Below are 24361 nucleotides of genomic sequence, written 5' to 3'. Positions count from 1 at the left end.
ATGCTTGGAAGGCAACCACTGCCTCGTGCCATGGGGGCAGAAAAGACGCAGCTCGAGGAATTGGCCAGCCCATGGCAGCTTTCTGAGATCCTTCAGACATTAAAAGAGCAAAGGAAGACTCCCACTGATAAGTGCAATCTAGAATTGCGCTGCAGCCTCTTGCACTTTTATAATATTATTTCATTAGTCTACACCTACCTGTTTTAATCTGTACCTTAACAGAATCTTTTTGGAAACGTATTCTTCTAACTTCAAATCTCATCCATAACGCTCACTCTCCATGCGTTCTCCATGCTTTGGTGAATAGGAAACACCGCTAAAGCATGTCGGATAAATCACAGGTTTATATACTCTAGGTAGGTGTGCAAGTTCCCCAGCGTCAGCAGAGCACCCTCGCCGCTATGCAAGGACGAGGCTGCAGACTGGTGACAGAAAATGCAAGGTTTGGGGCAGAAACATCACCCTTGGCGAGTACCAGCTGGAAATCTCCTTGGCAAGTGGCAGAAGAGCAGAAGATCACAGGGCTGGTTGCCATCCTGAACATGTCTCATCAATGTGATTGGACTCCAAAGCCAAAAGAGAAATATCCACCTGTCAATAGGACGTGCAAAGCAGAATGGGAGGCCAACAACTAAAGCACACATGTTACAGGCACAAATGCTTGCTTGTGCGAGCAAAAGCCTGTGGCAAGCTTGGAAGCTGATCCACTGCGTGCCCACGCAATAAATCCTAGCAGATATATAAAAGCACTTTCCCCCCCGCCACGCACATCTCTTCTGTCTGCAATGTAAACTTTTCACAGGCTTAGAAACTGTAGTAAGAATAAATGATGAGACTTTTTTGATTTAAAAATAGATGCAAACCCAAAAGCTATTCAGCAATTACTGGTATTCTGAAATGATTAACTGCATGCGCACGATGATCAGCTTTGAACACTAGTCAAAATAGCTTAAAAAAAAAAAAAAAAGAGGAGTGCAAACACAGTCTGAACAAGCTTTTCCAAATAGATCTTTTCAAGCATCATCTCAAAATCTCACCCGTGTTATTCAAGGCGTGAACATTTGAAGAGTGGCCAGATTTAACAGGAACATAGAAATGTAAGACAGAGTCTCATCTATCCTAACTCACTTTGCCTGGTGCTGCAATTCAGAGCTATGGTGTTGGTAGACCTAAAGGATAAGTTCAGTAAATCCAACCATACTCTTTCCCAGCTTGTGCTATCTTTGCTTTTCCATTAAATGTACATTCCCTAGAATACAAAAATAATAGTGTTATTAGAAAGCTTTAGTCACACTATCATCCTTTTGCTAAACCAACTGCAATATTATTCATGACTATGAATGCCTCATAGCCCTTTGGACTCCGAATTTACAACAGTGTTTCATATCATGTTTTCCATACAGCGGGGAAAAGAATAGTTACTGCTTTACTGAAATTTATCCAAGTCATAAAAATTAATGGATTTACAATAGAAATCTTAGCCCGAGATGTGGTCTTAATTAGCTTGTTAGTCTTTAAGTAGTTGCAATCTCTGCAGCGGTTAATACAGCTCACAACCTGTATTACTGAAGAAATATTATTTGTAACTTGAATTGACAGATATTTGGAGGAAAATAAGCTGTAGGAGCTGAGAAACAAGCCCACATTATAATAAAATTCATGCAAGTAAAAGGTCTTCTAAACAGGCAATTTTCTTTGTGAGGTTTCCAAGAGGTTGACTTTTAGTATCTTCAGCCTTTATTTCCTAGAGGTAAAATACAACATTATAGAAAACGATGAGTGATGCAAGTTTGAATAACGTTACAGACTACAGGGCAACATGTTCCAGAACAAAACCAGCTTCAAACCCAGACCCTTTCTTCGGTATTTTTGCACCGTTTCTATCAGACCGTGAAATATGTAAGTCCTGAGAAAAAAGTTAAAACCACAAAATGGAATAGGGCAGCTTTGGGGGCATAACGCGACTAGCACATCCTTTAGACCTTAAAACTGTAGCAGAAGCCTTTGGGATTAGGATTTTTTTCCCCTTTTTATATACGTGCAGTTATGCAAATACAAGGATGCCAACAACACATGCAATTCTGGCAAGCCGAGAAACCAGCAGCTAGTACTTTCTGAGCCGAGTACAACTAACACCACCTTGTTAAAACTTCACCGTGCCTTCCTAAAGCAGGTAATCAGGCTGCTTTGAGTGTGACGTTCACACATTTGGCAGCTCTCCTATATATCTTACACAATTATATCTGTTGCGAGCAGAAAGCAGCCGTTCTTCCAGCCAGCATTGGCCTTGCTGGCATGAAAACGCAGGGCAGTGCTGGTTCCCCCCAACTCCTACTACATACCCACGTCCTTCGGCTATGTCGGTATGGATACGATTTCGGTCCAAGGGTCTAAATAGCCTGTAGAGAATAATTTGCATTGTCTAAAAAAACTAAATTCTGGATAGACAAGGTTCGAGCGTAGAGATGATATTTTTTATTGGATCCAGTGGGGTAACTTTTAAAACTAATCACTCTCTGGGCAATTTTTCATCAACCCTGACTTAGTTTTAATGTTTGCTGCTTTACGTCAGGTCCGAAGGAGGATGTGCAGGTCTCAAATGTGCCCATGTGCTTACACCAGCGTTACCGCTAGCGCATGACGAGCAATAGCAGGAACGGCATTTATGCCGTTCTGACGCATAAATGGACGCACCTAAGCGTGTCTGCACTTCTGCCTTGTCTCCAGCCACCCCAGATGTCCACGACACGCTTGAGAGTTGCTCCCCATGCATGGTCCCCGCTGCCCTGTGCCCACTGCTGCCTCCACCCGCACCTCAAATCACTGCTTGTCACTCTCCAGCACTCCTGGACCACCCTATTCTCACCTAACACAGAAAACAGCCGTCCTCCGCTACACCTCCTATAGATCTTTTTCCTCTTTTAAATAGTTCAGGGAAAGTAGTAAGCGATTTCCTTTTCTATTGGGCCCAAATAGCCTGAAAATCTCAGGTTTGAAAGATTTCCAAAGCGCACAACCTGGTGCTGAGTTTTCGTCTCAAACACAGCAGAGAGCTGCGATGCTACGTTACAAGGAGAACCATAGTAATTAAGCGGCATTTACCGTGCTCCTCTTTCAACGTGACGGCTCCGATCAGAAAGCGAGGAGTTTGGCATCTCTGTGCTAGTTGTCCACACAAATTCATCTCAGCGAATTAATTAAGAATATAACATAAAAACAAAAGCCATGGGAAATCTTTTCTTTTTATATATATGTATGTATGTATGTATGTATGGCAATTATTTCTTAACTGAGTGTTGCTCCTCTGCTGTTCAAGAATAGAGATTAGAGGTCAAAGTTGGTAACGTGCTCTTTATCAGACTAAAAGCAAATAAAGACTCTTCTTAAACACTGTTTCATGATATTCCTATTACTCTTTCTGACCATAGCATCTATAATGCAGCATGCTGAGGAAAGAGATTTCCAAAACAAGTAGGAAAAATGAGATAATTTCCCCCAAGTCTCTCACCTCAAAACATCTCAGCCATAATCTCCACTGCAGGAATTAAAATAGCATCAGGTTTCTGCAGGTTTACCACCTCCCTGATTTCCAGCGTGGAAGAAGGACTTCTCCCATCCTTAGTGTAGGGGCTTCCAGCATCTTTCCAGTCTGCCCCAACACCACTAGCTCATCTGCAACTGGCCACGAGCGAGCATTTTTCAGGGTTTTTTGGGGCAAATTACAGTGAGGCCGCCAGCAAAAGTGCATCCATCGCTGCTAGCACTGGCGCAAGGCCCATGGCAGGACACGGCAGCTAGCAGCAGGGGCATGATGGGCCCAGACCTTTCCCAATTTAGGAGTTTTTTCCAAATATAAGTCCTTTTCAACAAAGGCAAAAGCTAATTCTCACGCAGAAGATTTCAGCAATTAGCTGCAAATGCCTTCTCTCACCTTAAAACCTGCTCAGATTTCTCAAATCACGGGAAAGAACTGCGAGGCACAGCGCATTTGCTAAATCCTTATCTAAGTGGGTCCCTAAAGGGACTGAAGAGCCACATGGGAAACGCAGTCGTTCCCACTTCACGAGCCTGTTCTCTACAAAACACCAAATCACCCCGAACGGCAACGGCCGGCTTTAGCTGTCAGCGCGGTTCAACCACTTGCCAAGTCCTCCGCGTTGGCGGCGAGACTCCTTCAAGCTGCAATAAGCACTGGATGCCCCCAGTACAAGCGCAAGGGTCGATACGAATCTTGCCCAATGTTCGCGATGCAGCAGTTCCCCTGGAAACTGAGGTTAATATTAATGCACTGTGTAATCCCAGGGAAACGATCAAATTGAAAGCCACCCTCAGGCATCGAAACACTTGTTTGGGTATCTCTAAGTGGAAATGAGTATTTTGATTTATTGAAAAGGGAGCAGCCTTTTCTGCTACTTTGGCTCTATTTTATTGACAAAAGGGAAGAATGCTTTTAGAGAGAAAAATCTTATGAATCCCCAACACTTCCTATGGATGGACCCTTTTCTGTCAATCCCAGCAGAATGCAAAAAGATTCAAGGCACGCTCATTTTCATTTTGAGGTCCCTATAAAAATATTAGCAGGGATGAGCAGATAGAGCAGAAAAATGACTTTGGGTGTGCTCTGTGAAGTGAAAGAAAATCTGTCACTCTTTAATGGATTTTGGGCCTTAAGCTTTAACTGATTTGTACTGACTGTGGCTCAGTCCAGAGCTGAAGCAGATCCGTAAGCTTTACTTCTAAATTCAGGGTTGTCCTTACCACCTTCGCCCTGTACATCACTATAAAGATTCAGGGATATCCTGAAGAAGTTTCACCTGTTTTGCAGGCTTTAAAATGGAAAGGGAAAGGCATGGACATTTGCTGTGATCCCCCATCACCTGGGAGAAGCAGACATTGCTGCAGATGACCATCACCTGGGAGAAGCAGATGTAGTAATGCACTCTGCCATTCCACAACTGCCTGTGAAATAATTCCAGCCAAATATTTACTGGAATCGTGGGAGCAAATACATTCATAGGGGGCCAATTAGAGAAAAATCTGCTTCCACTGAAGTCTTGGCATGCTTCTGTTAAGACCCAGAGAGGAATAAGGGCATAGCAACGCCTGGATGTCTCCCTGACCATTTCTTGATAACATCACTCACTCGGTGGAGCCTATGATGAAGGAGAGAAGAGCATAGTATCAATGAAGTATCAATAGTATCAATAACAGATGCTGAATGCCACCACCATCATCTTCCTCGATTTGGTGGAGAAGGAAGAAGGATCTCTTTCAGACCACACACAAAAAAAAAAAAAGGTCTAACACAGCAGCAGCCCCCAACTCCAGTAGATCAGCTTGTTTGCAGCTGCTTCCTAATGAATTGGTGTTGGTGAGTCTTCTCAGATATCACAATATTTGTCAAGCGACAATTAGAAATGGAACAATGCTTGGGTAAATACCATAAACCTTTTAGTGTTAATCTGAAGCATTCAAATATTTGGACAACGACAAAATTTCCAAATCAACTTTGAAGTGTAACATTGACTCCTCTGAAATATTCAGACTCAAAATATTTCATTTTTGAACGTATTTTTTAAAACAGCCATGTAATGGGCTGTATACGTTTCGTTATAATGAACGTATGGAAGTACAAACACTATTGGACAAGTATAACTACCTAATTACAATCTAACTGGATTACATATTATCGTGAATAAAATTTGCCAATGCTTCAGTGTCCACAGTTTCCAGAAGTTGTTAATGGCAGACTGAAAAACACCAGCTAATGAAAGACCTAATTTTGCCAGTAACTAAATTATATGATCCAATTATAATTGTCATACTTACAAAAAAAAAAAAGTACTAACAAGACACAATGTCACACCAGCAAAGCTACATAAGATTTTTATTCAATAACACACTTCCATCAGCTGCTGCATAAAAATAATTATTACTAGCATCAGAATACAGTCTAGAAATGCCAAGCAAGACCGGTGCCTGGTTTATCGCAGGAATAGTCCTCATCCTAGAAAGCTTACAACCGCAGTCAATAACGCAGATAGCTGAAAGTCATATTATCCCAGTTTCATGCGTACCAGCACTGAAGGCCAAGCAGGGTTATTCAAAACTACATCAAAAGACTGGGACAACGAGGAAACCTGAACTCAGTACTCTATACCTGGGGTGAAGCACGCAGGTTCATTTTTTTTTTTTCTCTCAAATAAACCAAAATACCATCCCACGTGAAACACAGTACAGCTGAGCATAAGCGCTGTAGGTCCTCTGATGCCCTCATCTTCTCCCTGTACAAACTGGGCCATCTCAGGACGTGGCCCACAGGGAAACAGCAAAGTCCAGGCCACTAATGGTCCGGAGCAAAAAAGCACTTTGAAGCCCGTTAAGTCTAACCCAAACATCATTGTGCAGAAAGAAAGAGGATTTTTGCACTTTTAATTTCTTTTTTCCCATTATTGTCCAAAGCTGTCCCTATCACATTCCTTTTCTCCCACACTTCCCTTTCCCACGCACTCCCACACCAGCCCTCGGTCATGCCAGGAAAACTGTTTATGCAGCTGCATTGCTAAGTTCAGATTTAGGTTAAAAATAACCTAAAGGGTTGCTTTGTTTTGGGGAGAGGGGGTATATTTAAGCTGGATTGGCTGCCAACCCAATTCCCGTGGCACTGGACCCACTGGTGCATACCTGAATAACTAGAGGTGGACAAGGGCACAAGGAAACAGCCGTAGCTCCTTAAGGCAGGGCTCCTTTTGGGAGAGCAGCAGCATCAATAGGTGCAAGAACGGTCCTGAACTGCGAAGGCAATTACATTTGTTGCCAAACTTTTATGGTGAGGGACAACAGCCAAAAGCTGTGGCTTGGGACGTTCAGGTTGGACGTGAAGAGAAAATTCTTCCTCAAGAGGATGGTGCAGCTCTGGGAAAGGTCACCAGAGAGGTGGAGGATCTCCATCCTTTCGGGGTTTCAAGACTCATCTTTACTAAGCTGTGGCTGCCGTAATAGTCTCTCTTCAAGCAGGAGGTTGGACAAGAGTTTGCTGAGGTCCCTTCCAACCAACACTTGTAGGACTTCATTGCTAAAGGGAGGTGTCAGCTCCTCACAGCACAAATGCTGTGGTTTATGATAAAGAGTGTCTATGTCCAAAGCATGGAAGCCTTCCACTCCTCCCCTAATTCAGCTAAGCTTTCCTTAATTCCCCCTATAGATACACCTTTGCACTATCTCACATCAAGGGAAATCGGAGTCTGGTCTTACACATACTACAGGTCCCCATGTTAATAACACGCACCATTTTCAGTAGGATTCAGGAATACCTAGCACACAAGAAGACTCCTCCCTGCTGACAGGCACGGATAAAGCTACGTAATCCTTGCAATTAAATATAATCAGCTTCCTGCATGTTAAAATTGGAGAGTCAGGAGAGGAGACTCAACTGCCCGGCACAGAGGGCTAAGCGGAAACCATGCAACAACCCCATGAGAATACTTGCTATTTTAGCCAGCAACATTTTTAATCGAAGAGTAACAACCATAGAGCATGCCACAGGTTGCTTCACAAGTCTTAGTGACTGTAGCACAAATTGGTACCTCTGATTAGGAAAGGAGGAAAAGAATAAAGTTCCTTATCTGATGACATAACAGCCAAGCTAAGGGTCTGCAATGTCACTTAGTGACAGCTGATGATCTCCAGGTGTATTGAGCAAAGGGCTCCTTGAAACAAGTATTTAACCTGCAATAAAACAGGGTCCTAAATTGCTGCCTGTGAAAGCTTCTTAGAACAAGGGATTAGAATAAACTTTTTAGATCAATCACTTGAATATCTTTAGCCCTTTAAATGCCTTCAAGTCCTGATATATTATCCACTTTGTTAGTACTGTGCGCTTTTCTGGATTCCCAGGCGTCTTCAAGGCTACGGATTTGGCTAGGTCAATTGGTGGTTTTCAGCAGTTGGTAAGGTTTCACGATCCTAGGAGCTGAACCTGCAACATGGACACCGAGGCTATAAAATGCCACTCTTGATTATCTCGTCTCGCAGAAAAAAAAGGAAGATAATCAGCTCCCTCCTCTAGTGAGACTGATTTGGGATTTTCTCACTTTGCATCACGGTAGTGTCTAAGGCTCTTAGATAAAATGGTGGCCTAACCAAGACCATTTATGTGCATGTGGATTTCTGCATACATACGTATGCATATATATAAATACATATAAAGTACAAGTGTGTGCATATATACAAAATAATGCCTGCAGGCATCACAAGAGATCAATAGAAATTAGGCCAAATTAAGCTCCTATTTAGAGGGCAGAGCATATGCATGTAGGCTTAATGGTGCCTGAATGAGCACAGAGGAAGAAGTCAAAAGGGGAAACCACACTCTGAGTTTGGATCATTGACTGGAAAGACACGTAAAAAGCAAAATGAGATACAATTAAGATTTTTCTTCATTCCTGACCCGAATCGCAAAAATAAAGTTCAGCTAGCCGGAAGGAGAGCTAACTGCAAAGGAGAAGTGACTGCGGCGAAGCAGAGGGGCTGTCTGAGATTGCAACCAGATTAACTACAGCGTGGGGATGTGCACCGAAAGGAGCACTTAACACTGCTCACAAGTGGTACAGCCCATCCTCGGGTGGTGTAAAGACTATCTGTGTTTGGATTTCTGCCTGGTCTCCAAGAGATGTGCTGCGCTTTGAGTATTGGCTTGTGTCAGATATCTCTGAGCGGGGATGTTATAAGATGACAGAACAAGGCAAACTTTACTCTTCCCGGACAATATCTAACGATCAATCTATATTCCAGGTCTCTTGCAATGACTGTGAGAAAGAATCACAGAGCTCCATGAAAATGATAAAGGACAAAGACTGGAAGAAGCGAAGCAAAAATGCGGGGAAGAAATTTAAAGAAGAAAAAAATCTGAAGTGGCTCAGGAGACTTGTAATATAGAGATTACTGTGTCTAATCAGGTCTTAAACACTTTTCAAAGGGAGAATGTGTTTTAGCGAGCAGGGAATGAGCCGGGAAGACAGAAGAGCCACATCTCCATGCTGCCTCTGCTGCTGACCCTTAGTGGTATCTCTGGGCAAGTACTGGCCTACTACGAGGCATTTTGACACCTCAGTACGACAAGCTCAGCTACTGCCACCGTGAAGACATGGTGGCCATGGAAAATGCCAACTTCTAACGCTTCCTTAAACGTCTCCCGTCACCTGGTCTGCTTTCTCCATGTCATCAGCGTTCCTCCCTCCAACTCATCCCCATCTCATCTAAGGAGGCATCAAAGCACAAACCATCCAGCGTCCTACTGAGTTCACAGCACACCTCCTTTGGGAATTCACCACCACTTGCTTTTAGCTCACTGGATTTTCTCCTTGTCTTCTGCTATATTTCACTATCTCAAAAACTAGAGAGAACACTGAAAAAACAGATAAAAAGACAGTGATTTGATAGACTATCCTACAGCACACATGAGGAAGGCTGAGCAGCTCTCAAGTTTTCTACAGACGGAAACGCTCCTCTGCCAAAGACTTTCAAAAAAACATTTATACAAAGCACCATATTATTGGAGCAACTCTCCATGCCTTTCTTGACGGTACTCAAACTACTTCCATAAGAGCACTCAGTTTCAGAAATGTTATTTTTAAGCTTATGCATCGGGGCATAATATCTAGAGAGCATCAGCTAGATGGTCTCTCTTTAAGGAAATGCAATTTTGCTCTGAGTGACTCCACGTTTGACTGCATGAGAAGTATCGCAGCTCAACAGCCTGGCTTGGCAGAAATCACTTAACCTCAGTTTTGGTAAACTCTCAACCGTTGCCTTGCTCAGTGCTGATATTATATCATGAAGAAATCCGTACCTGTCCCTTGCATATAAAAAAATCTAACTATAAAAAGACAGGATCCAAGCTGGGCGTGTTATGCAATTTTAGTCAATCATTGTGCCTGTCCTCTATTGCAAATAAGCTAAAAGAGTAATAAGAGAGACAGGAAAAAAAGAAAAAAACAGAAGAAATAAAGACAATTCCACTTCTTTAAAGACAGCAGGGATTTTTCCTTGTGTAGATCTCTGCATTTAAACACTAACCAAACTGCTCAACTGACTTCAAGTGACTTGAGTTCAATTCAAGTCACATAAAACCAACAATTTAGGATGTCCAGTATGTGTCATATATACTGGACATACATATATATTTTACTTTTGTAAAAGCCACAGAAATTGTCATTACAGTAGCAGCTGTGCTTTATGTTGCTATTTAGGGAGGCTGCAAAATACCCTGAAAACCTGAAGAAATACCCAAATACGTCTGGCCCTCTGCACATCCTCCATCTCCCTCCTGATGATTCAAATGATAGACTATTTTAATCTCATTTCTTCTCCTGGGTATTGGATAGAGGCTGGAGAGACTAGAGCTTCATTACACGCGTTTCAACCAACCATTGCATTTAAGCTCAAAAATGAAGCTTTTTGCAAATAGCTTCGAGAAGTAAATACAGTTGTCAAAGTCCGTCGTCTGGGTGGCTTTTATTGCAGTCTGAAGACAAATAAAATGCTCCTGTTCTGATTGCTTTTAGAGAGAAGACGCAATTCATAAAAACGTTATGAGTTTTTTCAGATCTGCAATTCTGAGAACTTGTTTGCTTGCTTTTAATTAAAAAGTCTATCTGCTTTTCCGTTGATTTAATTTGTATCCAAGTGCTTTTATACATTGGCTCTTAAATAATATTATATCCATCTTTGCCCAAGACCTTTAGAGTGGATAAGTGCAAGTAAATTACAGACTTCTTTACAGCATTACAATCTTCAGTAAATCTTGGTCACTGAAGATGACATCTGGGGCATCACAACACGTGGCAAACTTGCAATTTTCTTCTGACTTTGCTAAGTTGCCACTAGCAAATGGACTCATGGTTAGAAATATTACATAATAAAGAAGATTTCAGGTATTTTGTCACTGAGAGCAGGGAAGACAATGAATTTGGAGAAACAGTAGTATTTTTCAGTGTAAGCCGGCTACAATAGAGAATTCTCCTTCTTTAGGAACTAAAGCACAGTCATTTTAAAAATAGTGAACAATGCTAAATTGACTACTTTAAATCACTGCAGCAACACAAAGGCATGGTAGGTGAAGGCTTGCTAACACACAGTGCTAAACGGCCAGATTTTAAGTTTAAACATTTTTCCACAGCACTTTGTCACTGTAAAAACTCCTTCAAACGCTGTCCATGAAACCAAGGCATTGCATGGCTCAGAATAAAAATGCGAGCGCGGTCAAAATAACATAGTCATATCAAGAACAAACACGGCTCATCAAATAATGAACGTATTTTTGTCTAAACACAGCTTGAGCCGATCGCAAGGGCTCAGGAGACACAACCACTGGTGGTCATCACATTGGATGCACCCTCAGATGCCTTCTCCATAAATAGCTTCCACCTTATGTCCATTATAGGGAAGGGGAAAACTTTTAAGTTCTCTTGCTTTGATGAACTATTGCCCCACTACTCTTGTTCATCTGATAATTCAGCAAAGCTGGAAAGGAAAGAGGAAAAAAGAATAGCAGCTGCTTTTACCTATTCATAAGCGCTAGCGCAAGAATTTATTTTTACATGGTCTATATTCCCTGAAGAGCAAGTTGCAAACAATTTGTATGCCACTGTCTTAACTGCTTGCTTTGGGAACTGCTGGGGAGCTGGGCTATAGTGTCAGCCCCTATGTGAGCACGGGAATATATAGGACACAGACCCGGCTCCCACTGGGAATTCCTAAAGGCAAACCAGCAATCGCAGATGGCGAATACCAAAAAAACCCCAAAAGTACAAGCAATGTAGGCAGGGTGGTAGATAGACATGTGTTTTGCAGTCGCTATTTTGTTTTTCCATATATAAAAATATAACCTTAAACACACTGTGATGCAGCACATGGCATACCCATCTGCCGCACCAGCACCTCGCACGCTTGAAACACCCATGCAACCCAAACGAGAGTGGAGCCCACCTTCCGAACAAGCCACCTACACGCGATTGGCAACTTTTAGCATCTTCGGCAGTCACAACAAGCTCCACAAAACCTGATTTCCCCCAAAAAGTCGCTTTCCATCACTCCTGCGTGATTCCTGCTCGTGTCCAACACCTCCCTCTCTCGCTGCAGCTTCCTGGTCTTTCCCAAAATAAGGAAACAAGAATTAGCTGCGTTATACTTGGGCAGTATTGAAAAGAAGGCTTTTCCTCATCTTTAGCACTTGTATAGAGATTTTTCTTCATTGCACAGCACGGATTTTAGCTTTGAAAAGGTGCTAAACAGGAGAGCTGGGCTGCATCTCTCGACTGAGCTGGACAAGCTGCTGGTGTCCGTTTTGCCCCTTGTAAAGCAATAAAATAAGGCAAAATCAGTGCCAATCTTCCAACGGATGCACTTTGGGCATCCTTTATGTGCTCTTTAAAGGGTCGCGCTAGCGAGAGAATAGGAAGCGCAAGGGGAAGGAGAAAGAAAATCAAAGTGATAAATAGGTTTCCAGGGAAGCATGAAAGCAGGTTTCAAGCTAATTGTTTATGGAGTCAAAGTGCTTTACTGAAAACACATAGGAAAAAAAGGACTTTTCACTTCCAGAAGATAAACTTATCATTACCTACGTAGAAATATCTAAAATAAAGGAGATATCGCTCTTTTTTCTATTTGTCCTAGGAGCCAGGGTTCATTGGCATATTTCACCTATAATTTTCACTCAAAATAAATAAAAAAATAAGGACAGTTCATATCTTCTATTTATCGCTTTTCTTTTGTAAACTGTATTAAAAGATGGCCCACCCTGAAGCAGCTTGGTACTGAAGTATTTCTCTTGCTTTTAGAAGACAGGGCCAAAAGTTTGGAAAATGTTGACTCTTTTCTATTTACTTTAATTAAGGAATCAGAAATCTTAAAGAAACTAAAGAATTTTCCATAAAATGTTGTGGCAGAAAGACTAAATGAGGCAGAAAGAGTTCATAATTTAAAAAAATACCTACACATGGCAGACAACTGCTGATGTTGGTCTCTTGGTTGTTGGGAAAAAGAAAAGTGTTTCAGCATTTTAGGAAGAGTTTAAAAAAAAATTGCTTCCTATTTGCTTTGTTCTTTTCTTTCCAAGATTTTGGAGGCGCAATGAGAATAGTACAGTTATAATTTTTATTTCCACAGCTATGTTTTCAACTCCATTTAGCTGGCTGGTAAACTTTATACATAGGCACTTAACCAGGTGAGGCATGGAGATGAGGGTCCCAACACTGGGTGTCAAAAACAACATTTATTGTACAAACCTTTTACTGACTCAGACATCCAAACTTCTTCCAACTGATGGAGAGATTTGGTTTTAGGATCGCCAAAATGGGAGTTCACCAAAAGCGATGTAGCCTGAGAAAAGGCCATGTATGGTTGAGGCTGTAAATTAATACAGGCTGCAAAGAATATTACTGCATTGCCGTGTTTACCGAGCTCTGCTCCAAGCAAAGGGTTAGTGCCATTAGCAAAGTTGAGTCATCTCATCCATCAGATCTGCTCCAGCCTTATCATTTCACACATCAATAATGTTTTCAGAGACATGAATAAAAGGGGAAGAAAATGAAGCTCTTGTGAAGTAATTATTTTACAGCTGCCGTTAATATTAACTGCTTCTTCGAGGGCGGCACGGAGAAAGTCATAATCCACTTACGAATGTGTAAGTTTTTCGGATTATCTGACTTTGCAATTAAAACAAAAATACCAACAAAAACATTATCCAGGGGTATTTCAAAAACAACTCGAGTGCTTAATTTCCCCTGAATGATGATCATACTTCTTCCGCATCAAGCAACAAATATTATTTTATTATTAGCACTGGCAGACAGGTCTGTATAGTTTTTAAACCCGGACTCTCACTGAAAGCTTTTTCCTATAACAAAATGATTTCATACTATGGAGTCTGAAATAATTTTGTGTGTTTGAACGAGGGAAGAGTTATTCTCTGTAACGGGAACGTGTCAGACAGCAGGATATAATGCCAGACTGCAAGGACTATATTCAGTTACCTGAACGTGGGTGTCTAAAGCCTTCTGAGGCTCTGCAGTCTCCCCAAGACATCATCCAGGGACTTAGCAGAGACAGCTCAGGATCTGCAGGAGACTCGGTCCTTTCCGGAGGGTGGCCAGGATACCCGGTGGTAGACACCTCCCTTTGGCCCGACTCACTCCAAATTTACCATACAGGAGGGCTTTCGTAAAATTGCACGTGATTTCTAAACCTCCCGAGCTGCTACTGCGAGGATATTTGACCGATGCTCTTCAAGAGCTTTAATGGGCTGCATAGTTCTGCAAACCTTCATTTCTCCAGGTGCCCAAAGCCGTCACGACATAAAACTAGGACGGGAGTTGTTGCCATGCTCCGTTCTGATAATTTAGCTGCCACCAAGGATTTTGAGCCCCATTCCTAGCAGCTGGTATCTCTTAACGTAAACGATCTGCGAGTTTTCGAGGTGCTGTTATGCAATGCCTTTTGGAAAGCCTCAAAATACGTGCTGAAGGGAGGGCTGCAGACAGTGAGCAGTCCAAGACCGAAGCCTTGGAGCTACTCTACAACTAACTAGGAAACTATCCACATCAGTAGGCGGAGAAAAAACTAAAAGATTTGTTTGGGCTGAAGTTTAGGATGCTGCTGCATCCGTTTACTCCCATTGACGCATTGCTACGTGTCCCATAATCAACCATCATTGGGGGCTGAGTTAAAATACAGCAAGAACTTAAAACAGCCCCCAGGAACCGGCTTGGACTATTTAAATGAAACACCGATTGCTAAAACGCTTTGGGTAACGTATGTAAGAGAAAAGAAGCAAAGCGCAATGTTAACAAGGAGACTTGTCACCATGGGCTAAACATCACTTAAAGCCCTAAGAGTTATTAAATCCATGTCTTTAAGTACCTTGCCTAGCCCTCGAGCTCTTGACCAAACTTGGATTTTGCAGAAAGTTTAGATGTTTCATCGATTCCCAATACAACAGCTAAAACTTCGGCATCTCTCTTCCGCTCCTGCCCGCGAGACGGATTGCAACGACTTGGCTTAGCAAAACAGCTCAACCGGCACCAAAAGTTATCACTACTTTCGCGCTGGTCTAATGAGCGCTGCTGACAAAGTCCACTCACGGCAACGTTTCTCCTCGGAAGCACCTGCAAGCGATGGCATAAAGGTAAAAGCACTATTAAACCAACCAAAGGACCAAGGGGATAACTCCAGGTAGGTAGGTAAGCACCAGGAGAAAGCTCATCCCAGCTAAGTTTAATAGAAGCAAAATGAAAGATAAACAATTCTGTTCAATTTAAAAAAAAGATGAACAATCAGTCAAATGAGCCGCGGAAAAGGCTCTAAGGAGGAAAAAAAAGCAAAAAAAAAAAAAAGCAAAATTTTACATCCTGAAACAAGCTGGAAAATGTCAAAACAGCCAACGGCAGGCAAACTAAACAAAGCACAAAGTTAAGGACGGGTAATAACAACAAAAAATTAAATCTATATATTTTTTTAAATTAAAAGCACGGACTAAAACACATAAAGAGCACATTTTCTCAACTACAAGGACAGCAAACGCACACCCCAGCTGGGAAAATTAAAGGAGAAGAAAGGCAGCACAAGGGATTTCTTGTTTTTAATAATAATAACTAAAAAACAAACAAAGAAAAAATCCATATGGAAAATTCCTGGAGGCAGCGCCGGTGCTTTGTAACACCGTAGAGCCACGCGGCAGCAGCCCCAAGCCCTCACATGCTGCTATTTTAGCCCCAACCATGGTTGTGCCTACACCAGTAACTGAAATACACTATATCCTTGAAATTAATAAACACATTCATTCGATAAAATTGGGAAGGTAAAGCATTTCTTTAGAGAATCTAACGCAACATTGCCAAAGCTTGCATTTTCCTCATACATAAGTCTTTTTTTTTTTTTTAATTTCAGTCTCATGTTTCTATTTACCCGAAGCAACTGCATTTGGAAAGGACTGTTAGCTTTCTCATCTAAAGATTTTTGCGAAAACAGCCTTTTTTCAGCCTCATTGCCCAGTGAATGAGCTTCCTCCATCCAGCCTCCTCCTCTAAAAAGAGACCCTCCGCATCAATCTTGCTCGCAATTACAAAACATGGCTCTTTCCCCTTCTTTTTTCCCCTGTAAATTTTTGATTATAGCTCAATATGCCTTGATATACTAGTGGTATTTTACTCAACTTCATTGCACTGCTCCAAACCATCTGAAGTTTACCCGATTGACGATAAAAATGAAAATAAAGGTCAAAGCGAGGAAAAACCCCAAAGCATTTGCGCACACAGTCAGCGGCTAAACGTTTTTTTTTAGCATCGCCGCAACACCCAGCTCTAGCTGATGCAGTGACTTGAGTCTTGAGATCCAGGCAATGGGGTTGCATCAAGATTAAAAAAAATATATATATATATACACACACACACACGCTGTATTGGAAGGAAACATGCTCCCAGCACAGACCTAATACTTAACCACAATCAAATCCAAATTGATTTCCTTTGGCTCAGCTGCTTTATTTCTATTTCCCAAATTAAAAAGGTAGTGCAAAGGGATGACGCTTTCTTGGCTGGTTTCTGCAGTCAACAGCCTGCTACGGCACCTGAAACGCCCAGAACTGTTGCAGAATTTGTCACTCAAATCTATGGCCTGCTTTCTGGAATCTGGACCTTTTTATTTTTATTCAGACAGGCCATATATCTATAAATTGGAGTGTGAAATCATGCTGTTTCACTTCACACCATGGTTGTGCCAAGTAGAGCCTTTACTGCATGCCACCGGCCAGGACGAGACATCGTGCCGGACTTTGGACCCAAACTTCCCACGGTTGGTCATTCCTGTGGATGTTAAACCACCCATACGGCTCACTGCTTACAAAAAAAAATCATCATCAAAAAAGTATCAACACACTACAAGATACAAGATAAATCATGCCATATTGCCTCTTTTTTTTTTTTTTTTGCCCTGTTTCCGTAACCAGCTCTTCTATTTTTGCCATCAAGTTCAATAAGCCTGTAGGCGTTTGGGGTAGACAGTGGACCCAGCTGTTGCATGAATTTTTCATTTTGCTCTTCCCATCTCCACCTATTCTCCCTTTGATTAGACTCCCTCTCGGTCGCTGTTAAAAAAAAAAAAAGAGTTCAGCTACGTCTTGTCCCTTGTCCTCAACAGCACTTTCGCTCTTGCTCTCTTTCCCCGGGAGGAAGGATCAAGTTCCACCTTATTGCATTCCCTGGAAAAAGCATAACAGTCTGCTTAATCCCTACATCTTTATGCAGGCAGTTCTCACTGGTGGCTGCTTTATCATAAAATTACCCTAATTAATAACATCAATTGGCATTTCAGCCCTGGAGCCAGGAATATTTTTATCTTAGCCATGTAGTAGTGTTCAGCAAGCGGTCTCCATGACACGCTGGTGGTGGGAAGAAGACACTTGATTAATGTTTTGAGCAGAGATGAGCACCACGGATGTATCCGATTCCTGGGGAATCCGATTACTACTGTGCTAGTGAGCCATACACCAACCCCTGACAGACCCCAGGACGCAAAAGTCATGTCCCACCACGCCACCACCTCCTCCTCCAGCCAGCCCATGTGCCACAATATGGCAAGAAACTCTAATTAAAACTGCATTAAAGGTGCAATGCTGATCTAATCAAAGTATCAGTGTCCAGAGCGTTGTGGTTCCACAAGTGAGGACTGCTCAGAGAGAAATGCAGGAGTTTCAAGAGTTTAAATCGCCTTCTCCAAGGACAGTCCCATGTATCCCTCACCAACGTATGGACCGAGGCACTTCAGGCTGACCTGCAACCTCCTTGTCTCCGGTTTATGAATTTAATGTTCATAAATAAGCCATATCAGAAAGATTTTAATCAAATGGCCAAACGTCCACCATTAACTTTGGCCTTCTAGCCAGCATTTGATTGTTTTAAGATCTGAACAACTTTATACCCGTAACTGTTAGAACAGAACATACAGAGGCAGCATCGCTCCCAAGGGTTCGCAACGAGCCGCTGCAATTTTAATTGGCAAGCGGCACTCTCTTGCATTAGTTTTCCTTGCCAATTAGCAGTGTCGCGAAGCCGCTTGCAAAGCTATGGTACCTTCTGCGGCTGCAGTTACCTCCCAAGCCTGCTATTTCCATAGGAATGCTTAAAAAAAAAAAAAAAAAAAAAGATGAGGAAAATTCAGACTCATCCAAGCTTGGCAACAACACTGACCAACTACTTAAACATGCTGCACAGTAGTGACTTTTGCACAACTAGCCGTGCCGATGGGCACGGCAGCTTAGCAACTCTCATGCTAGTGTTTGAGGAGACCCTCTTAGTTTTAGCAGAAAAAAAAAGATTTACATAATTTGCAGTTTAACAGGTTCAGTTTGTGCTTTCTTTTTTCCACTCGCGTTATTTCCCTGAAAACACGGACCGGCGTCTTGTGCGTAACTCCATTGAGGCTGGTGGCATTTTATTGAGGCTTTTTTGCAAGAAGATTTTGTATTCGAATTCTACCCCCAAAGGAATAAAATTTGGGAATCCATTCCTTTCACAAAATCATAACGTTCCCCTAAACTGCTTGCAATAACAATACTACATGCTACTCATCAGGTTACTCTTTCCAAGTCATGAGAACCACGGCACATTAGTAATGAATGTGCAAGATGAATTTTCATTTACTAAACACATATTCTGCGTTATCAAATGCTGAATTAAAAAGTTGTATATGCAACATGAATTCTCTGGGGAGGGTCTTTGTTTTTTCTTTTTCTTCTTCTTTTTTTTTTTTTTTTTTGACTTACCAGATAGTCCCCTATGCCATTAATGCTACTAATATACAAAATCAGGTTTTATATATGTCTTTGCTTCCTTCAGGTTCTTGCAATAACATGCTTGAACATCCTGTTTGCTGGGCACGAAGCAAGACAAATGCTTTCTTTACTTAGTCTCACAGCGTACGAGAAAGATTCATGCTAGCGTTCAGCCTAGTATTGACCTGCATGTGTGGCTGGGAGAAAACAGCTAGCCTGAACAAAAGTATATATATATATATTAAAAAAAAAAAAAAAAAAAAAAAAACTAACAAACCCAAAACCCAGCATATTTTTAGCACTCAGATCACACTCTGAGTCAACAATGTGATTTCCGAGTGATCTGAGACCCGAGTTTACAGCTTCTATTATTTTAGGGCACTAAACTTGTTTCCTCAAAGAGAAGACAACGGCAATTTGGGATATACAGGTAAACAGACATAGCTGGAGAATACTGCTCTCCCAGAGGATTTAAAGGCAGCATGTTAGCTGTGAAATAATTCATCTTTAATAAGAAATAAGTAATATCACCTTCTACCTTATTCTACCATACTGAGTAAAATTATTTGTTGGAATCAGGGTATAAAAAGTCTGTGATTCTCCTCTAAGCTGTGAGCAGGCTGTGATTTTCCCATTTGGCCATTTAAAAGCCCTGGATCAACTGCAGATACAGGAAAAAAACAGCTGCTGATTTGCACTTCGCTGTATATGTAAAGGAAGTCGATGCGTGAACAACAGCAGAAAGCCGTGACAAGGACTTACTCGGAGCGAGAGTGTGAAAAATCTTCATCGGAGGAAAAAGAAAAAAAAGCCTTCTTGCAGTAACATTTAGAAATGGAATGTAAAAGCTTCAAAATTAGCAACCAATAATTAGGTGTCAAAAACTTTTTAGTAGCTGTCTTAAATACGAAGCCACTGTCCAGGAGATGTGGCCCTACCTTCCTCACCGAGATCAAGAGGAACCCTTAGGTATTCAGAGGCGGTCTCTTCTTGGACCCCTCCTGCTTTTACTTAAGACTGTAATAATACAGACTGCAAAAATACTGTAATAATTCTCTCAGAAGAGGCTTTCAGGAGACCTGTGCTGTCTCTCATTAAAAGAGGTCAAAGTGAACCAAGGAGGAGTCAGATAAGAATAATTAAAATTCAAACTCTCTTAAATTACTTTTAAAAGACAAAGTACTTCCTAAAATGATTTATCCCCTTAAATTTAGTCTCCTACAGAGAGAGCAACAGCTGAGGAGCCAGCGTAGATGAATGCTGTAGCACTAAAAACTTCATTATTTACAAATTTAAAGCAAGAGTACACCCACAACGCAATTACAGCAAAGCGACGTCAACGCGGCTGACACATCGGCATGGCCCGAAGGCACCGTTGAGCTTCACGGTACCGTAATGAATCCTTCCTTCAGTCCTCGCTGGAACCTCATTTTTTAAAAAGAAATACTTAAAGTCCTGGTAATGAAGAACTGGCGGGCAACTTCTGACACTCTAAGGGTGGTGCAAATCCATCTCCTGAAAACTGGGAAGTCCTGCCCTAAAGTGTTTCTGTAAATGACAGTTGGGTGATGCCCCTTGATGCATCCTTCACCGCCTCCAGCATTAAGGTCGACTGGGTGTCTGTCTTCATTACAATTATCAAAAGTTTACTTCTCCCCAAATAAACCTTGTAATGATCTCTCATTTCTCTTCCTAGGAATCCAGCATCTCCCCTCTTTCCCTTCTCCTTCCCATTTCCTTTAACTGTATCATAACATGAGCTTGAGGCTCACGTGAATTCATCATCACCAACAATCCTCCAAAATTTCACTCAGAAACACAGGCTATACCTCTACGTGGACAACACGCCTACAGGGAAAGCAGGTATGGGCAGGATGGAGTAGATCAATACCTCCTTCCCATTTGTAGCCTTGAGTCCCCAGCAGACTAACGGGAAGAGATATCAAGTGTCTCATAAAAGAGCAGTCCAATACACCTTGGTGGAAGCAGTCCAGAGGTCTCTGGTGCTGTGGCCCTCACACAGGCTCTCCTTGGTGGGGCTACACATGACTGGTGCAACGTGCACATTTGCCACACCTAACTAAAACTGCAATGTCTGGGATTACAGATTACTCCAAATTATAAACTGAGCTGTCCATGAACTGCCTGTGGGCTAGCCAGGGGCTAACCTGCATTAAACAGTGCTTTTAAAGAGAGAAAGTTTACACAGGTGAAAACAGAGTCCCTCAGTCAAGTTCTTTAGGATTACAGAGAACTGCATGTTCTTTGCAAGAGCATCTAGTTATCCTTCCCTGTCTTGACATTTCTGCCTATTTCTTCTCTTACTTCCTTTTTTTAATTAGATATTTTTAAAAGACTTTTTCTTCTGAACAGGGACTTATGCCTCATTTTGATAGTCCTTTTGTGTCTCTGTATTATTCTCATCATCTATCCCATCTGCCTCCTTCCAACTCCTCCACTACAGTGTCTTTAAACCACAGAACTATTTATCATCTCCCATAAAACCTCTCTGCTTAAGAGGCCATTTGGAGCTCTTGACCTCAAGGTCAAGAACTGTGATATCATGCCTCCCGATTCTCAACTCTTTATAAGCTGGATTTAAATGAAAACAGATTTCTGTTGTACAGATTAATGCAATTTCCCTCCACGTATTGTGTAACCCATGCTTTTGCTCACAACATGCACAGAAGTTACAGGAGAAGTGAAAAAAGCTTTTAGCCATCCAGGTTTTTTCCGATTCTGCCTGTTTAGTCAGTCTAAGAGGGGGGAAACAGAAGGACTGGTCTTGAAAAAATACATAAGAGTTTCTTCTAAAGACTCAGCCCACAAGGGCCAGATATGTTTCAGCAACAGAGTCATCTGGATCATACACCCATCACGGCGCAAGGAAAACTTCTACCCACCCAGACCATTTCTGATCCATCCCCACGGGTGGCCTGAGAGCACACAGCAGATTAGGAGTGCAACGCAGAAACTGAAGACAAATTCAGCCGTGCTTCAACCTTTCATGGAAAACCATACCAGTTTCCAAGATCTGTGGCCATGTGGTATAGCTCCCTTACGTTGCCCTCCCGGCCTGGATCCCCACGTGGTGAGTTCTTGACAATATGAGATACTCATGGACATCCAACATGCTTGAGATGTTCGAAACTGCTACTAGTCTCCGTTTCACTTGAGGAGAACTGTGACGTTAGAAGTCCAGCAGAGACGTTCGCAAAAACTGACTTAACCAGGGAAACCCATCACCAAAGAAAGACACGGTCTCCTCAAGAGAACTGTATTTTAGGGCAGGTGCCTAGCAAAGCCTCACTCTCCTTTCTTATCGATTACAGGGTTAAAGAGCTTCCCCAGGCTAATGTTGGTAGACATCCTCTCTTTTCCTGGAAGAAGCTGCTTGGGATCCGGAGAAAGTCTATAGCAGGGCAAGGAATCAAACTGAAGTCTTCCAAGTTGAAAAAACAAGAGCCCAAAGAGATGAGCCCTCTTCGCTCTTACTTCATTGTGCGTGAAAAATGTTCCTCCAAACGTTTCTGGGAGATTAAGCTCTTTCAGGGGAAAGCAGTATCGAGGACTACTGACAGCAGAAAATTAACTGAAACAAAACATCTTCAAGCCGGGAGAGTGAATAGCAGCTCTGCCAAGGTCCAAAGAATGAAATATATTTCTAAGTATCTAAGTATCAACAGTTCAACACCACCATATGCTGCTTTGGAAAAACAGAACCAGATGGATAAAGCTAAAGTATTTTAATGGAGTTTCATATATGCACATTTATGTAGCCTGCTAACCATAGAAATAAGAACCCTAATATTAAAATCCTAAGGAATTCAGTATATAAGTTTGAAAATCAACTTACTTTTGACAGTTGCTGTCCGGGTGCAGTTGTAGAGGATGGCCAACTCCCCAAATACCTTGCCAGGTCCCATGGTGCACAGCTTCACACCTTCTTTCGTCACTTCGACCTTCCCATCTGCGAGAAAAAAGGAAGAGAGATCATTTTAAATAGGAAATTTTCCTCAGACTCGTTCTATAATTTAGTACTTCTATTAAAGTATGAATAAAAATACCAGAGTCCTACAATTTGAAGACAAATTAAACAAACACATCATGACAGGGAGCATATACACTCAAAAAAAGCTTAGAAGCAACTATTGCCTATATAAGCGTTCAGTTCTTGAATTTTCTTAGCAGCGTATTGGTATAGACTCCGGAAGAGGTGCACTAAGCTCAATGCAAACTTTATTTCACATATTACACTTCCAGGTGAAATTTTCTCCAATTTTTGTATTAAAACCAGGAAGATTTAGGTCTTTAACATCACGTGGGAAAACCGCAGAGTAACTTTGCTCATTTTTGCAGAGGAATTAATCCCCGAGAACAGTCAGCCATGAATAGCCCAGCTGTTATCAAAAGGAAAATTACTTTGACCCCTGGCCATTATTTAAGTCGCATCTTGTCGTACCTTTTCTTTTTAAACATTTCATCTTACTGGAGCAAGTCTGTTTTATCTGCTTACCAACACGGCGCAGAGAAGAGCCATAGAAAGGGTATTTAAAAGCAAAGGTTGAATGCGTTTGAATGCTGAAGACAGGCGGCAACACAAGGAGAGAGCGCAGTAGAGGTGTGGGGGGAACGCAAGGTTATCACGCCCACGACCACCGTTTCGGATGTCGCAAAACAGGGCAAGGAAGGAAAATGCAAATTCCAAATATTCTCAGCCACTAAAGAGCTGCTCTTGTCCCCAAATTGGGGAGCAGGTAATTAAGGGATCCTGCCAATGCTCGGTGCTATACCATCCCCTAAAACTTAGTAATCTCTGGCTTGTCCTCTATGCACGGTGCTCTGCAAGAGCGAGCGCAACATCTTACTGGTTCTTCTCAGCCTTAGGACCATCTAAATTTGTATGTCAGGTACCAAAGTTACCCTCGAACGTTTGCAAGAGTACGTAACTCAAAATAATTTGCCATTATAGGACCCCACCTCCTGCTGACGGGACCTAATGTTATACCCTGCAAAACAAAACTGCAAGACTGCAAAGAGCAAATTCTACTACATAAACACAATTCTGCCAGGCCTGCCTATCTGTGGGTATATCGACAGCATTATATACACACTGTACACCTTCAGGCAAAGGGGATAACAGTTCCAGTTTAGCCATCCCTCCTCTACAAAAACAACTAGAAGAAGCAAACTTAGAGAACTCTAAAAAAGCTTAATGCATAATATCTCTGCCAGATACATAAATAAAAGACCTCAAATTGGGCAGAAACACTGAAATATATCCCTAAAGAAAGGGGGCAAGGTGACGTTGAGGGGAACATACTGCATTAAGGTACTTCCACACGTTAATCATCCACTCCAGAGGTTTCACGAAGATTGTATTAAAACAAGAGGAACGCAGAAGCGGCGTATTAAATCAGGGACAAACAAAAACCATTACAGGTAGCTAATGCTTCCAAACATCCTCCGACCTGCAGGAAAGCATCGATAAATCCTGTACAATGCGGCACCTTGACGCCAAAAATTACGTTAAAG

At 41.9% G+C, this 24361-nt stretch overlaps 1 protein-coding gene across 4 annotated transcripts in view; it reads right to left on the bottom strand.

The window, feature by feature from the left end:
• Window positions 1-24361, bottom strand: part of PRKG1 (protein kinase cGMP-dependent 1) — a 496774-nt gene that overhangs the window by 289465 nt on the left and 182948 nt on the right. For all 4 annotated transcript variants that reach the window (XM_064513567.1, XM_026097420.2, XM_026097419.2 and 1 more), the window contains exon 3: window positions 22683-22796. In XM_064513567.1, coding sequence (XP_064369637.1) covers window positions 22683-22796 — 114 coding nt within the window. The remainder of the gene's footprint in view (window positions 1-22682; window positions 22797-24361) is intronic.

This window comes from Dromaius novaehollandiae, chromosome 6, assembly GCF_036370855.1.
Source record: "Dromaius novaehollandiae isolate bDroNov1 chromosome 6, bDroNov1.hap1, whole genome shotgun sequence".
NCBI classification, from domain to species: domain Eukaryota; kingdom Metazoa; phylum Chordata; class Aves; order Casuariiformes; family Dromaiidae; genus Dromaius; species Dromaius novaehollandiae.
The sequence above is the reverse complement of the archived record's forward strand: the minus strand, read 5'-3'. Positions and strand labels throughout refer to the sequence as shown.